The sequence below is a fragment of the Numenius arquata genome, chromosome 3 (assembly GCF_964106895.1).
Source record: "Numenius arquata chromosome 3, bNumArq3.hap1.1, whole genome shotgun sequence".
Classification (NCBI taxonomy): domain Eukaryota; kingdom Metazoa; phylum Chordata; class Aves; order Charadriiformes; family Scolopacidae; genus Numenius; species Numenius arquata.
The window spans coordinates 71,996,297-72,009,586 of record NC_133578.1 but is presented as its reverse complement, the minus strand read 5'-3'; the positions used below and the strand labels follow the sequence as shown (position 1 = coordinate 72,009,586).

At 41.3% G+C, this 13,290-nt stretch overlaps 1 protein-coding gene across 1 annotated transcript in view; it reads left to right on the top strand.

The window, feature by feature from the left end:
* The window catches only part of COL22A1 (collagen type XXII alpha 1 chain), a 199,071-nt gene that overhangs the window by 135,086 nt on the left and 50,695 nt on the right, over positions 1-13,290 (top strand). The window contains exons 23-31 of the mRNA XM_074145482.1: positions 553-606; positions 952-1,005; positions 2,021-2,074; positions 3,778-3,831; positions 4,227-4,262; positions 7,367-7,429; positions 8,602-8,655; positions 9,731-9,772; positions 12,263-12,295. Coding sequence (XP_074001583.1) covers positions 553-606; positions 952-1,005; positions 2,021-2,074; positions 3,778-3,831; positions 4,227-4,262; positions 7,367-7,429; positions 8,602-8,655; positions 9,731-9,772; positions 12,263-12,295 — 444 coding nt within the window. The remainder of the gene's footprint in view (positions 1-552; positions 607-951; positions 1,006-2,020; positions 2,075-3,777; positions 3,832-4,226; positions 4,263-7,366; positions 7,430-8,601; positions 8,656-9,730; positions 9,773-12,262; positions 12,296-13,290) is intronic.

Below are 13,290 nucleotides of genomic sequence, written 5' to 3'. Positions count from 1 at the left end.
TATCAAGAGGGTTAATGTAGAGCACTAAAATGGTGGTGCATTTGTTTTAAAACACTTGATTTGCTCCATTGTTTCTCCACACACTTGGATTCATATTTTTACCCATACCCCCCCAAAAAAAAGCCCAAACCACAAGCCTGTTGCATTCATTAGTTACTTCAGAGGTCTTTTTTCAGAGGTAAATTGTTCACTTTGAAACAACATTAATCAAGATTAAATTAGGCTGGATGATACAAGGGATCCCACTGGACAAGCTTTGTGCTGTATGTTACCATTGATGGCCTTCAACTCCCCTGACTCTTTTACTGGAGGATGGAGCTCACCTTGTAGCAATAGCAAAAAGTGGCTTAAGCAGGAGATCATGTTCTGCTGGAGAGCATGGTTGCCTTGCAGCTCAGTTTGGCATCTTGTATTTTCTTGGTAGAAATTAATGAAATACAGCTCAGGGCTTTTGCCAGTTTCCAATAGGGCCCTGACCGCACAGGGAAGGACCCGAGGTTTTCAGACACTATCAGAGACACTGATAAACTGGTTTTGCTTCCTCTCTTACAGGGACCTCCAGGGCCCCCAGGCATTGCTGGACCCCCTGGACCACCTGGAGCACCAGTAAGAAAACAAGCTTGGGTTTATTTTGTTTTATAGCAAGGAGAAGAAAAAAAACATCTGGGGAGAATTTTAGGTCATGAATTTCAGTGGGAACTGAGTCAGGGCCTCTGGTAATGTGTGTTTTCTCTTATATTCTCTCACTGAAAAGCCACAGCTGGTCCTAGAGCACAGCTTCTCTGTGCCTAGCATTACAACCACATCGGTGCTACCTGGGGATAAGTCAATAATGTCTACAGGACTCCCCATGGCAGAGACCTGACTGCTGTGCAAGGAAAAATTACATTTAAACTGACAGAAAGGGCAGAAATACTGATACTTTTTTTTTCTTCTGATTTAATTTTTCAGGGACTGCCAGGAGAGATTGGAGTTTCTGGTAAAACTGGACCACCAGGACCAGCTGTAAGTGTTGAGGAACTGCTTCCCTTGCCTTCATGCTCTCCATGACTTCAGATAATTTAATTCTCAAGTCTTTGCCTCCTTTCCAGCAGCTCATCTGCATCTAAAGTTTTAATGTGGGCTCCAACACTGTTGCCTTTAATGCAGACATTAGCCTCTGATGCCTTTTATGAACAAGAATTTTACCAGACGCAGCTCCACTACTCCTACACACTGGGACCATGATGTTTTCTTTGTGTGATACCTTTCAAAAGTCATTTTTCATTTGGCAAGATATTGTTTTTCCAAACCTGGACTTTCCTGAATTAGGCCAAAGCATAAATAAATATGCTCTCTATTTAGCAGAGCATAGCAATTTCTGTTGTCTGTTTAAGTCAAGAAAGGTAAATTATGAAATACTTAGTATTAAGAAGTGCCACCTACAGCCTGCAGTTTTTGGGGACTGAATGACACTTGAAAAGGAGGCAAAACTTTTTCTCACCATTTTAAATGCATTACAGGAAGTAATTCTAATTCTTATCTTGCTGAGCAATTCTGTCACTATATAATTCTGTTGTATAATTTAATTTTAGGAGTCTGTGTATTGTATAAGAAATCACCAATATTTAAAAGGAGAAATAGACTTTTATAAAATCTTACAGCTACAGATAATAGAGACTTGTAGAGAATGATAAGTAAAAATGTAATTTATTTTAAAGTTATTTAAGAATGCATATTGCACAAAATTGCTATACTGTCGTTTCTCTGTGACAACACTGACATCCAGTGGTCATTCGCCAAAACTGGGATACTGGAAAAAGGGCTGAGCACATACATGCATTGTGAGAACTTCTGTATATTTTGAGTCACATTAGGGAAAAAGTCAAAACGAAATGCATGAGGTGGTTCTTCTTTTCTTCAACTTTGGTCAGCGGCAAGAGGGACGAACTGAGTGTGCTTATATGAGCTTGCTTTTAATGGTTCAAAAAACAGGCGCTTACATCTTATGACCTGCAGCTTAGGGTTTTCTCTTGTGTAGGGGTTGCCTGGCAAAGATGGATTCAATGGGCTTCCTGGGCTTCCTGGTCAAAAGGTAAGTGGTGCCACATATACTGTTATTAAGCTACTTACCTGGGCAGTTTATCTGGGCTAGTAAGCAAGTGTAAGTGAGAAGGGGAGCAGGTCTCCAGAGCTAAACACGCCTCACCAAGCCCACACGACGGGACCACCAGTGAAGATCCAGGTCAGCTGGTGTTATTGCACTGTACTGAGTTGTTATGAAGATGGAGCTGGTTGTAAATACAGCAGGGATGAGAGATCCTACTTCCAGTCTTCAACTACTGCATCCAATTCTGCAAACACAGCTGAGCATTGCGAACAGAGAAGCTTCTACTGTTACCCAGGAAAGCCAGTGACACTGGCAAGTCAAGGCATATATCCAAGGCACAAGGAAGAAGAACAAAGAAGTGTGGCAGGCTCCAAAGGTGTTCCTTTTTTTCCTTCCTGAAGGGCAGGAAAGAAGAGATGCCATCCCCCTAAGGCTTTTGTAGGTCTGTGTGACAGAAAGATGGCTCTTCATTATTTACTTCTACTTTTGCCCCATTTGAAAGCTTCTACAGATTGGGAAGAGTTGTCTCCTCTTCTGTCTCTGCTGTGGGAGAAGGGAGATAAGAGATTTAGATGTAGGAGGAACTCTGGTTGACTTCCCATCACTATGAAAATAAGTGTCAAAGGAATGTGCTGTATTCTGACTATGAAGGCTAAGTTAGGCTTTGGGGATGATGGCACTATATATTGGATAAGAACAACAGCTCTTAACCATCTACTGCCTTGGATTGCATTGATGTCTTCTTGTCTCTGATACTTGAGCATTATGTACCTATTTGATCCAATAACACCCTACATTTATACTTGCCTCTCTCAACTGAGAGCACTGAGCTCTTGAGCCCAGATCTAGCAGACTCCCCAGATCCCATTTACTGATGAATAAAGGTGAGGAATTTGGAGCTTACAAAAAATTTCTGAGGCTAAATAAATCTTTCGATCTTATCCACAGCCCTGTGCGGTACCTACTGTGCTTCCCAGCTACGTAGTGTGGTTCAGCTCTTAATCCACTGAGGTCTCTGCTCTCCATGCTGACACCACCTGCATTTAAAGGTCATAGAATCATAGAATGGTTAGATTTGGAAGGGACCTTAAAGATCATTCAGTTCCAACACCCCTGCCATGGGCAGGGACACCTCCCACCAGACCAGGTTGCTCAAAGCCCCATCCAACCTGGCCTTGAACACTTCCAGGGATGGGGCATTCACAGCTTCTCTGGGCAGCCTGTTCCTCATCACCCTCAGAGTATAGAATTTCTTCCTGATATCTAATCTAAATCTATCCTCTCTTTCAAAGTATTTACCTAAGAGGCCCAGTGGCCAGGGTCCCAATCCCATAATTATTTCTTTTTCTTAATAGAAATAATGCAGACTTTCTAGCCACATATATTTTGAAGAAACTGAATGAAATTTTTGTTTTTCAGGTAATTCGTTACAGACATCTTTAATGTAACAGTGGTTGACTTTGTGTTATTCCAGAAATATTCCAGTAGGGTCATTGGTGCTGGAGATGTGATTACAAACAGCACTAGAATGGGAAAACATTCCAGGAAATGTATTCTCCCATGGCTCCATTCACATCCTCAGGCTGGTACTGAGGATCTGAGTCAAAATATTCCTCATCGTTGCTTGCAAACATGCACTGCATGCACTACCAGAGGAGTTTGTGTATAACTTCTTGTGTTCCCTGCAGGGAGAACAAGGGGAAAAAGGTGAGGAAGGCTTTCCTGGAAAAGCTGGCGCTAAGGTAAGGAATTTTATTTCATAGTTTGCTGTAGCCATTGAGTCAATCAAGGTGTGATCTTGGAAGGTCTTATGCTGAAGTCAGGAGAATAAGATTCCTCTAAAGTTGGAGGCATAAGAGGATGAGCATTGGCTTTCAGAGTTCATGATGTTTCAAAATACTAAACAGTATTTGATGTTCCTCTATCAAATCTATATGCGTAGTGACAACCTGGCCCTTGCCTTGACTCCCTGTGGTCTGGGTTCCCAAGACATCAAGAAGGCAACTTCAGTGCCTTATGAGAAGCAGGGAGAAGAACATGGGCCAGGACCATAGGGGACACACTTTACTAATGAGAAAGTCTTCTTATGAAAGGGTCAGATCCTTGCAATGTTAAAGTTTTGCTTTTGTTTTTCCAGGGTGAACCAGGGAGCCGTGGCCAACCCGGTGAGCAGGTGAGCAGGAAAAATAGTCTTAACAACAAAGTCTACCTGTCAGAGAGATATAAAGTGACTACATGCAATAAGAAAGCCATTTGCCAGTAATGAGTTCCATGCAAATCATTTGTATCTGTGATTGAAGATGCAACAGATGAGTGGAGGAGACTCACGGCTGGACAGAGCAATGCAAAAATTCCAGACCAAGAATATGCTAAATCCAATTTGTGACTGTATCCTGGAAAATTCAGTTATCTTACTCCTGGTGGATAGGGAAGAAAAGCAAGGCAGAGTGGCTTAAAAGCACTTGTTTTCCTTCACACCTCGTATTAACTCAGGGTGCTGGTTCTAGAAGATGAGGAACTTATTTGTAACTATGTGATACAAGGGGTGACGCTGTCATTTCTAAGTAGTAAATGGTTGCTAGGAAACTACCCCAGATGACTGTTAGAAGTTGCACAGTTATCTTAGGCTTTTTGTATTGGGATTTGGGTTTCAGCAGACAGCTGCTGAACTCGGTGAAGAACCAGGGAAATATCCTGTGATTTCCTAAAGCACACACTTGTCCAGCCAGGACCAATAACCATTGCTGTTAACATTTTTGTCCCTATGCCAACTTTTCAACTCTAATATGAAATTCTGTAGAAAGAGAAATCTGTGTGAAACAGTCTTGTATCTTTGGCAGGTTTTTTATCAGGGATTTGGGGAACACAGTGTACGCCAGCAATAGAAGAGTCTCAGAACCTCAGTCTTCTCTTACTCCTACCAGTCTCAGTCCAGTTTTCTGCTGTAAAGATGAAATGGGAGGATGGTCATGACTGCTGCTCCCATGTTGTCTGTGCAACAAAGCAGAACATGCACCACAAACTGGACTTAGAGGGAGTAAGAGAAAAAGCTCTTCATGAGGAGTCTCATAGAGCAGCTTTCCATAAGCTGTGGCAGTCTCTCCATGACCGTTAAATTTTAGGAATTGCTGACCAATTTTCTTATTTGTCAGGGTGTTGTGGTCAGACTCCCTGCCGCTATCTACCCCTTGAAGGAATAAGGTTCAGCGTCTGAGGTACAAAGCGAGATTTATTGGGATAAGGCACTTATTAAGTGGATAACAATTACACCACCATGCACGTGGGGACTATTCTGCTTCTATTCCAAAATTCCTTATAATCTACCCAGTAGGTATCACCCAATTCCTAATTCATGGTTACCAGGCAAAGGAACTGCTGAGCTTGCACTTGCCAGGCAATCTTAGTCCCAGTATAACGGGGGATCAGGCCCCCAGTCAAAGCACTGCCACTCGATCTGGGCTGTCTCCCCACATGGGGCTGTTCTGAATTCTAATACCACCTTCCAAAATGCTTGCTGCTCTCTCCACAGAGTGGTGTTCTCCACACATTTTATAAACGTTCTCTTTCCTGTCACCTCAGTCATAAATTAAAATAGAGGACTTCATATATCCTCTGAATTTGACAGGGAACAGCTAATAACAGGTGTGTGAATGTAGTTTCTTCACTCAGTTGTACACTGTCCTCCAGAGACCCTTCTGTGCTGCATTTCTGTAGTTTGCTAATGAGAACGTCATGTTGGCCTGTGTCAAGTATCTTACTAATGCCAAGATACATCACACAAATGCTTCCTTCTTGTCTATTTAGTTATCCTGTCAAGGGAGGGAACTGGATGGGTTTGATATGTTTAGTCCAAATCCACACTGACTGTTTTGTATTATCTTTCTCTCCTTGAGCTCATATGAACTCAACTTGCTTCAGTACCTTTCCAGAGGCCAAAGTTACACCACGTGTTTTCTTTTTTCCTCCAAATTCTTCTTTCTTTCTTCTTTAACGTTAGGCCTTCAGTTTGTCCTCATGATCTCTGGGATTTCATCATCGGTCAGGATCCTGCAGTGGCTTTCATAAAACACTAGTCCCTCTGTCACCAAATGTCACTTTCTTTAGAATTCTTCAAACATCACCTTGATGTTCCTAGTCATACTCAGTCACCACAGCATCTTGTTCCTCACCTGATTTCTTGCACAGATTCTTTGCGCCTATATCATGATAATGTTTCGAGTCTTCCCATACTTCAGAGATAATCTCTTTAGAGCAGGGATCGCCTTTTCTTTGTTCAGTATTTGTACAGCACTTAGTGCATTTGGGTCCTGTCCATGACTGAGATCCTTTGTGATACTGCACAAATGCAGAGAGCAGAAAAATTATAAATTATAAAAATTAAAAATTATAAATAGGACACAAAATGGCTATATTCAGATGACAACATGGGTCAACTGGGAGCTAACTTTGAGAATACTTGATATATTTAGAACAAACCACATGACACAGAGATCATAATTACTCCAATAGCAAGTGTTATAAAGCAGAAACTCAAAGATAAGGTTCAAGCAGAAAGAAATCCAAATGTGCAATAGCACATCCAGAAAAATCCAGATCTGTTTGTCAGGAAACATCTGTACCGTTCAGATTATTACAGTGCAGTTTTTGCATTTCCAGACTACACCAGATCACTAAAAATTAAAATAAAAGGTAGATTTAAATTTTTAGATGCTTTTATTTTCTTGCTTGGTCCTGCTAGAGAGCAGCATGAAGAAAACATATCCTAAATTCCAGTTTACAGTGTAATGGTAAAAAAAAAAAAAAAAGAGGGTCTAGCTGCTGTTTTAAGTAACGATTTTCCAAGAATAAAAAATTATTTGGTAATCAAACTAATCCCATTCTCTCTCAGCAAGCTACACCTATAATGAATGCCATGAAAAAAATGGGGCAGGTTCCGGCCTACAGCATAGACCATGTGTATCCTCGTGTGACTAGGTATCGAGAAGAAATCATCTACAGTCATTATGAGTTCTGAACAATTGATAGTCTAGTGTCAGACATGCACAGAGACAGGCAGCTAAATCAGGGTTTCATCCTCCCCAGCCTAAGGGCACTGAGACTAGTCTACCCTAAGAACCAGACTTGATGCATATTTAACTGACATGAGCGAGAGAGGAGTTTGGCCCACCATTCTGCCTTTTGATTCTTAATTATATTTGAGAGTAATGGGATTTATTAATAGAAGCCCTGCTTGATGCCTCTTCTTAGATTTCACACATTTCTTTTTCTTACCGTCAGGGTGAAGCAGGTCTTCCTGGTCCTCAGGGTTTACCTGGACTGAGAGGAGAAAAAGGAGACCAGGTGAGTGACTTTGAGCCACAGTTTGGGTTTTTTTGGGCCATTTGGTGCCAGGAGGACTTATCTTGAGTGCCTCTAGATGATGTTCTCTCGGTGTGATTGATGTGGTGAGCAGCTGATTGGCATCCAGCAAAGTCACCAAGTACCTCTTCCAAAAAGGTACTTTACTGCCTAATGACTGTTCCTAATTGCAGTGGAGGTGCTAATGAACAGTGTCTATCCTAAATGCAGAAGGTTGTAACTCTTGAGACAGTAGAAGAGGTACAGTGGTCTTTAGGCAAAAAAATCACAAATCCCTCTTGTCACTGAGCCCTGGAGAAGGTTCCCGATGGTTGGATCATTTTCTGGATCTAACTTCCATCCAAGTCCTGGTGTCTGCTGCTTCCCCTGGCTAGCTCCAGCCCTCCAGAGGCATTTACATACTGGGAAATAGTTGGATCAGGAGCCTGACAGTAAATTTAGCCATGTAAATGAGACCTGCACTCCTGATAATTGACTTCATGCTTGAATGCGAGCAAGAGGGATCTAAAATCATCTGAGTTTCTAAAATCATCTGAGAAACTGCAAACTAAGTTTCAGTTTGCTGTATGATAAGTATTGTAGAGCATAAGATATAAAATATATTCTCTCTATATATAATATCATAGAAATGTAGGTCAAATAGCTCCTATTTGAATGCAAGATAAATACATTTTGTGTATGCACTTTGAGGAGTATTCACATCATTCTTGTTAAGTATCTCCCATTCAGATGATCAGGTTACCTGGGCAAAATAGAGAGGTAGACACCAGTGAATGGATTTCTCAGAAATGTTTAACATAAACAAAACTGGTAGTATGAATGTCCTCTTTGGGTCTTAACTCCTGTTCTGGTGCCTCTCTTGAGCAACTAGAAAAAAAAAATTGTTTTTTATAACTGCATCAGGCAGTAGGATCTTCTACATGAAAGTTGATTTAGGATTGGTGCTTTCCTTTCCATGAACTTAATTCCTATTTGTTGGCTTTTGAAAATAGTGTGGATTTTATGAAGCCATCTCCAAAATGTTACATTTTTAATTGCTTGCACGACATCCTGGAAGACAGGTAAGATCAGCTGAAAGTGTAAAATATTCTAGTGGGACTGATGCAATCAAATAAAAACATGCATATTTCCTGCTTTCTCTTCCCTGCTTTTAGGGAGAAAAAGGAAAAGACGGTCTCCTAGGATTGAAAGGTGAAAGGGGAGAAAAGGTGAGTCATGAAATGAGCACGCTCCTCCTCAGACGAGAGAGGAAAAGAGACAAGGGCACAGAACAAGTGATAGAGGAAGATTAAAAACATTAGAAGTCTGTTAGCTGAGCCTTACCAAGAAGCAGCAGAGAAAGCTGCGTGTGGGACAGACGCAGAGACAACCATTTGTTGAGTAATGCAAGAAATAGTAAGAAGCTGATGAAATTTAAGGACAGTTTCTTTAATTCAAGGAAGCTTTTCTTTGTTTTAGAATTGTCTGATAGAAACAAGCCTGGAATTAAATTCTAAAGAACTTTTCTGTGCCTGCCTGTGGTGTGCTAGAACAATAATTTAGGAATGGTTAGGGCTTCTGCCATCACAATACTACTAATCTTAGTGAAAATGAGAGAACTAGAGAAAGGCTATGTCCACCAAAATTTACATTTAACCACTGTGAACACGAAGGTGAAGATGAAACACTGACCTTGCAGATGCCTGTGGTTGTCTAGTGAAAAAATTGCCCTCCTTATAGTGGCAATAGCCATCAGGAAGTGGGTACCGCTTTGTTCTTCTTCCTAGGATACATCAACCCTTAGTTTACCAGTGACTTTTACCATCTATGGAAGGCTAGAGCTGAATTTAGAAACTTACATTTTTGATGAAAAACAGAGGCTTTTTTTTCCATCCACAAAAAAAGTTCAGCTAAAACATGTTTTTCAAGCAAGAATTTTAATCAACTTTAACTGAAAAAATGCAAATTTAACTCCATATCACTACTGCACTGGATGGGGTAACGTTACACATTCATTGACTTGTGAAGTCAGATCAATGATAAAGTCATCAAGTGATAAAGACAGCAAAGTGAGAATCCTGTATGCAACAAAGCAAGGATAGCAGAAATTCTGGCCAGAGCAATGGGGTAAATTCCACCCATCAGGGAAGTGCTACGGGATTTTCAGTGTCACTGAGTGGATGGGTTGTCATTGGGTTACAACCTGTCTGGTAATGTTGCGTCTTCTAGCTGACAATCTTGAGTTTTATTTGGGCATTGTTTTATAATTTTATCTTTCTAGTTATATTTTTCTCCTCTCTCTAGGGTGACATGGGTTCCCCTGGACCACCAGGCTTACCTGGAACAGTAAGTAAGATTGTGTTCTGTGCTATAACAATATTTAAGGCATCTTCGCATTTCCTCCAGAGAAATTCCTCAGAAACAAAGCTTTTCAATATCCCTACTTCTCTGCAGAAACTTTAGGACCCATTTATTCTGAGATTATATCCCTTTGCTTCAGAGAAGCAATATCAAGGTGTATTTGGTCCTTTTATTTTTGTTGGAGATTGCGTCCTCCTCTGCCGCTTTTCAAACAACATTTTTGTATGCCCTGGCTTTGTGGTAGCACTTAAATTGGATTTATGATTTGTTTAGCAGCTGTGTGAGCTGTCTGAAGAAGGTTATGGCTGAAAATGGGGAGTGTGTTCTTACAGATTTTCAAGGGTGAGCTAGATCCTAAGATCCCACTGGGATCTCAGGATAAGACTGGCTCACTCCCAACAGATACCAGTGAACAACAGCTTGTCTTCCTGGGGAGCAATTCACCTTCTTCCAGGAAGAGCAGAGGGTTCCAGTTCTCATTGACATGAACTTATGGGGTGGAACACTCAGGGTCAGCGATGCTGCAGCCTCCCAGAGCCTCCATCACACACAGTGCCATGCTCTGCTGTAAGCCCAGAAAGACCTTATCCCAGAGCTCCTTTTGGGTTCAGTACTGGATCCAACACTGTCATGGTTTAACCCCAGCCAGCAACTAGGGCCACTCAGCTGTTTGCTCACTCCACCCAAACCCCGGAAGGATAGGGAGAAGAGGGAGAAAAGGAGGGGGGAAAAAAGCTTGTGTGTTGAGATAAAGACAATTTAATAGAACAGTAATGGAAGAGGAAAATAATAATAATAGTAATGGTAAAGGAATATACAAAATAAAGTGATACAACTCAAGTTGCTCTCACCACCCAATGATCGACTGTCCAGCCCATCTTGAGCAGTGATTGCAGATTCCTGCCCCCGGGCCAACACCCGTTTATATACTGAACATGATGATTATGGTATGGAATATTCCATTGGCCAGCTTGTCCTGTCTACGTTCCCTTTCAGCTTCTATGGGAAGCTGAAAAATCCTTGACTAATGTAAACATTACTTAGTAATAACAAAACCAATATGTGTTATAAACATTATTCCCATGCTAAATCCAAAACACAGCAGCCACTAGGAAGAAAATTAGCTCTATCCCAGCTGATACCAGGAAAAGCACACAAACCACTCACACCTGATTGCACGTACCCTTTCTGCTAATAAAAAAAAAAAGACCAGGAAAATATCAATTTATTTTTTTAAAAATGAGCCTGCCAAATTGCTTTTGGGAGCATGAGAATAACTACAGTGAAATTCACTAGTGATTAAACCAGTGTCCACAGAATGTAAATACATAAACCTCAGAGTTCCCTACAGTAAAATCTGAGTAAGCAGCTTGGAGTAAGCACAATGACAGGAATGGGCCTGTCATTGCAACAGGAGGGCAGATCCCAGTCACAGATCCTCAAAAAAATGGTAGATATCACAGAATTACACAGAATCACAGAAAGGTAGGGCTTGAAAGCAGCATTTGAGATCTTCCAGTCCAATCCTGCTGCCCAAGCACTTGTCAGCTTTGCTTACCACAGCTGGTTACAGTCGCCACATTCACAAAATACGGAGAGAATTTGAATCAAGGTCTGTTGGTGAAAATCAGGTGCCTAAAGACCTTCATGCAGAAGTGGAGGAGATGTTATAATTTATTCCTTGCCGTTAGAGTTGTGCCTCTAGTCTGTGTCAAAGGGTGCTTGAAAGGCTCCATGTGTATCACACAAGAATGAACCAGTCACAACACCAAGGATAAATCTGTCTTTAATAAGGTGGAGAAAGGAGGTTACGAACACATTACAACATGGCTAGATATAGAGAAGATATGCCTGGCTGCTCAAACTTCCCGTGTTTGTAGGAAAAAATAATTTCTATTTCAGCTGTAAAAGTTGGTGGTGATTTCACTGTATCCTCATTTCATCAAGGACTAAATTTTTCTGCCTAATTTTATCAGTTTTGGTAAAAGATACTGCCTCTCTACAAAACTTTATCCTTTTTTTTGTGGCTAGTCCTTCAGGGCGACTACGTAATCCCTAAGACAACCATGTTTAGATGTGTATGTCTGGTACGTGGTACAAAGCAGAGAGACAACACACCAAGCTCAGCCACGGAGTCAGGAAATTTAATAATACTGAAAATAGCTCCAAGTGGAAAAGTGAGATGGAGACTGCTAACAGTAAACTTGCTAACAAGGTTAATGATTGTTCGGTTTTTCATAGCAGCAGGACATACAGGATGGGTTTGAGTTTATGTTCATATTTCAAATACTCTAGGAAATGTCTGATATTTGTGGGCTTTTTTCCAAACAGCCAGATGTTACAATGAGTTGCTCATTTATAAACCTACTGATGGATGTATGGGAGGTGTAATCTGTAATGACAAGGAGATTACAAGTTATTGCGTTTCAAGGAAAATAGGCAATGCTTCTTTTAATTGTCCGGTTTCTCTTCCAGACAGCCTTCTTCACCCCACACCCTAGGATTCCCGTAAGTAACATCTCTAATAAATACGGCCTCTAGCTTATTGCCTCTTGTGTCTCATAAACACACAGCACCTTAGTATTTTTCATGTTCTTTAAATGCTTCATGTTTCAGTAAAGCTTGAGTCTGCTTCTGGGAAACTTCACCATTGCAACCAGACACAATGAGAAGCCCACAGCCGTCCTGGTAACAGTGGCATCAAAGCCAGCTGTGGCCAGGACACAGCTGTACGCTGTCCCAGCTTCTTAAATGAAGTTTAAAATGAAGTTTTATTTCCCACTTGCAGCACATAGTAGGAAATATCTGGCATTATATAGGATCACACCATTGGCATGTGAATAAGCATGTTAAAGATCAGGAGGCTTTACAGCATGTATTAATGGCAGAGGTAGGCTGTAAGAGTGCCATCAGAAAAGAAAGTGCGTGTGCCAGGTTTGTCAGAGGCTGAGGAAGGAAATAGGAATGTGAGGTAGTACTGGAAATAGAAACAAGGTTTCTTTGGTTCACTTTTCCCTTTGGCTCATAGTTTGCTCATACATATACTAAGAAAATATACAGAACAATGACATCTTATGCGGTCTTTGTAGCGCTACAATCACAGGAGTTCTCTCTTTTTGCTTTGAGCACATTACTTGCGTAAATGAGCTGCAAGACGGTGAAGAATAAAAGGCTTGAAGTGTGTTAGCAGGTCAGGTCACTGGGATTTTTGCACGTGCAAGATGAATGTGATGATGCACAGGTCTGCACGTAGTCTTGCAAGCTTTGGGAGGAGAAGGGGAGGGAAGGATAGTTACCTTTGATTTACAGCTCTACAAATTAAGGTGTCAGAAGGTGGTGATAAGCCATAGGAGAGCGTCATGGGTTATGTTACTGAGGCCACAGCACCCACAGCAGGGTGCTGAAAGTTGTCATGCGCTCTCCAAAACTCCCTATTTTCCATTGCTTTCCACTGAGTATGTGATGAACAGTGACAGGGAGCAGCTTACGCAGGCAACAGGAAA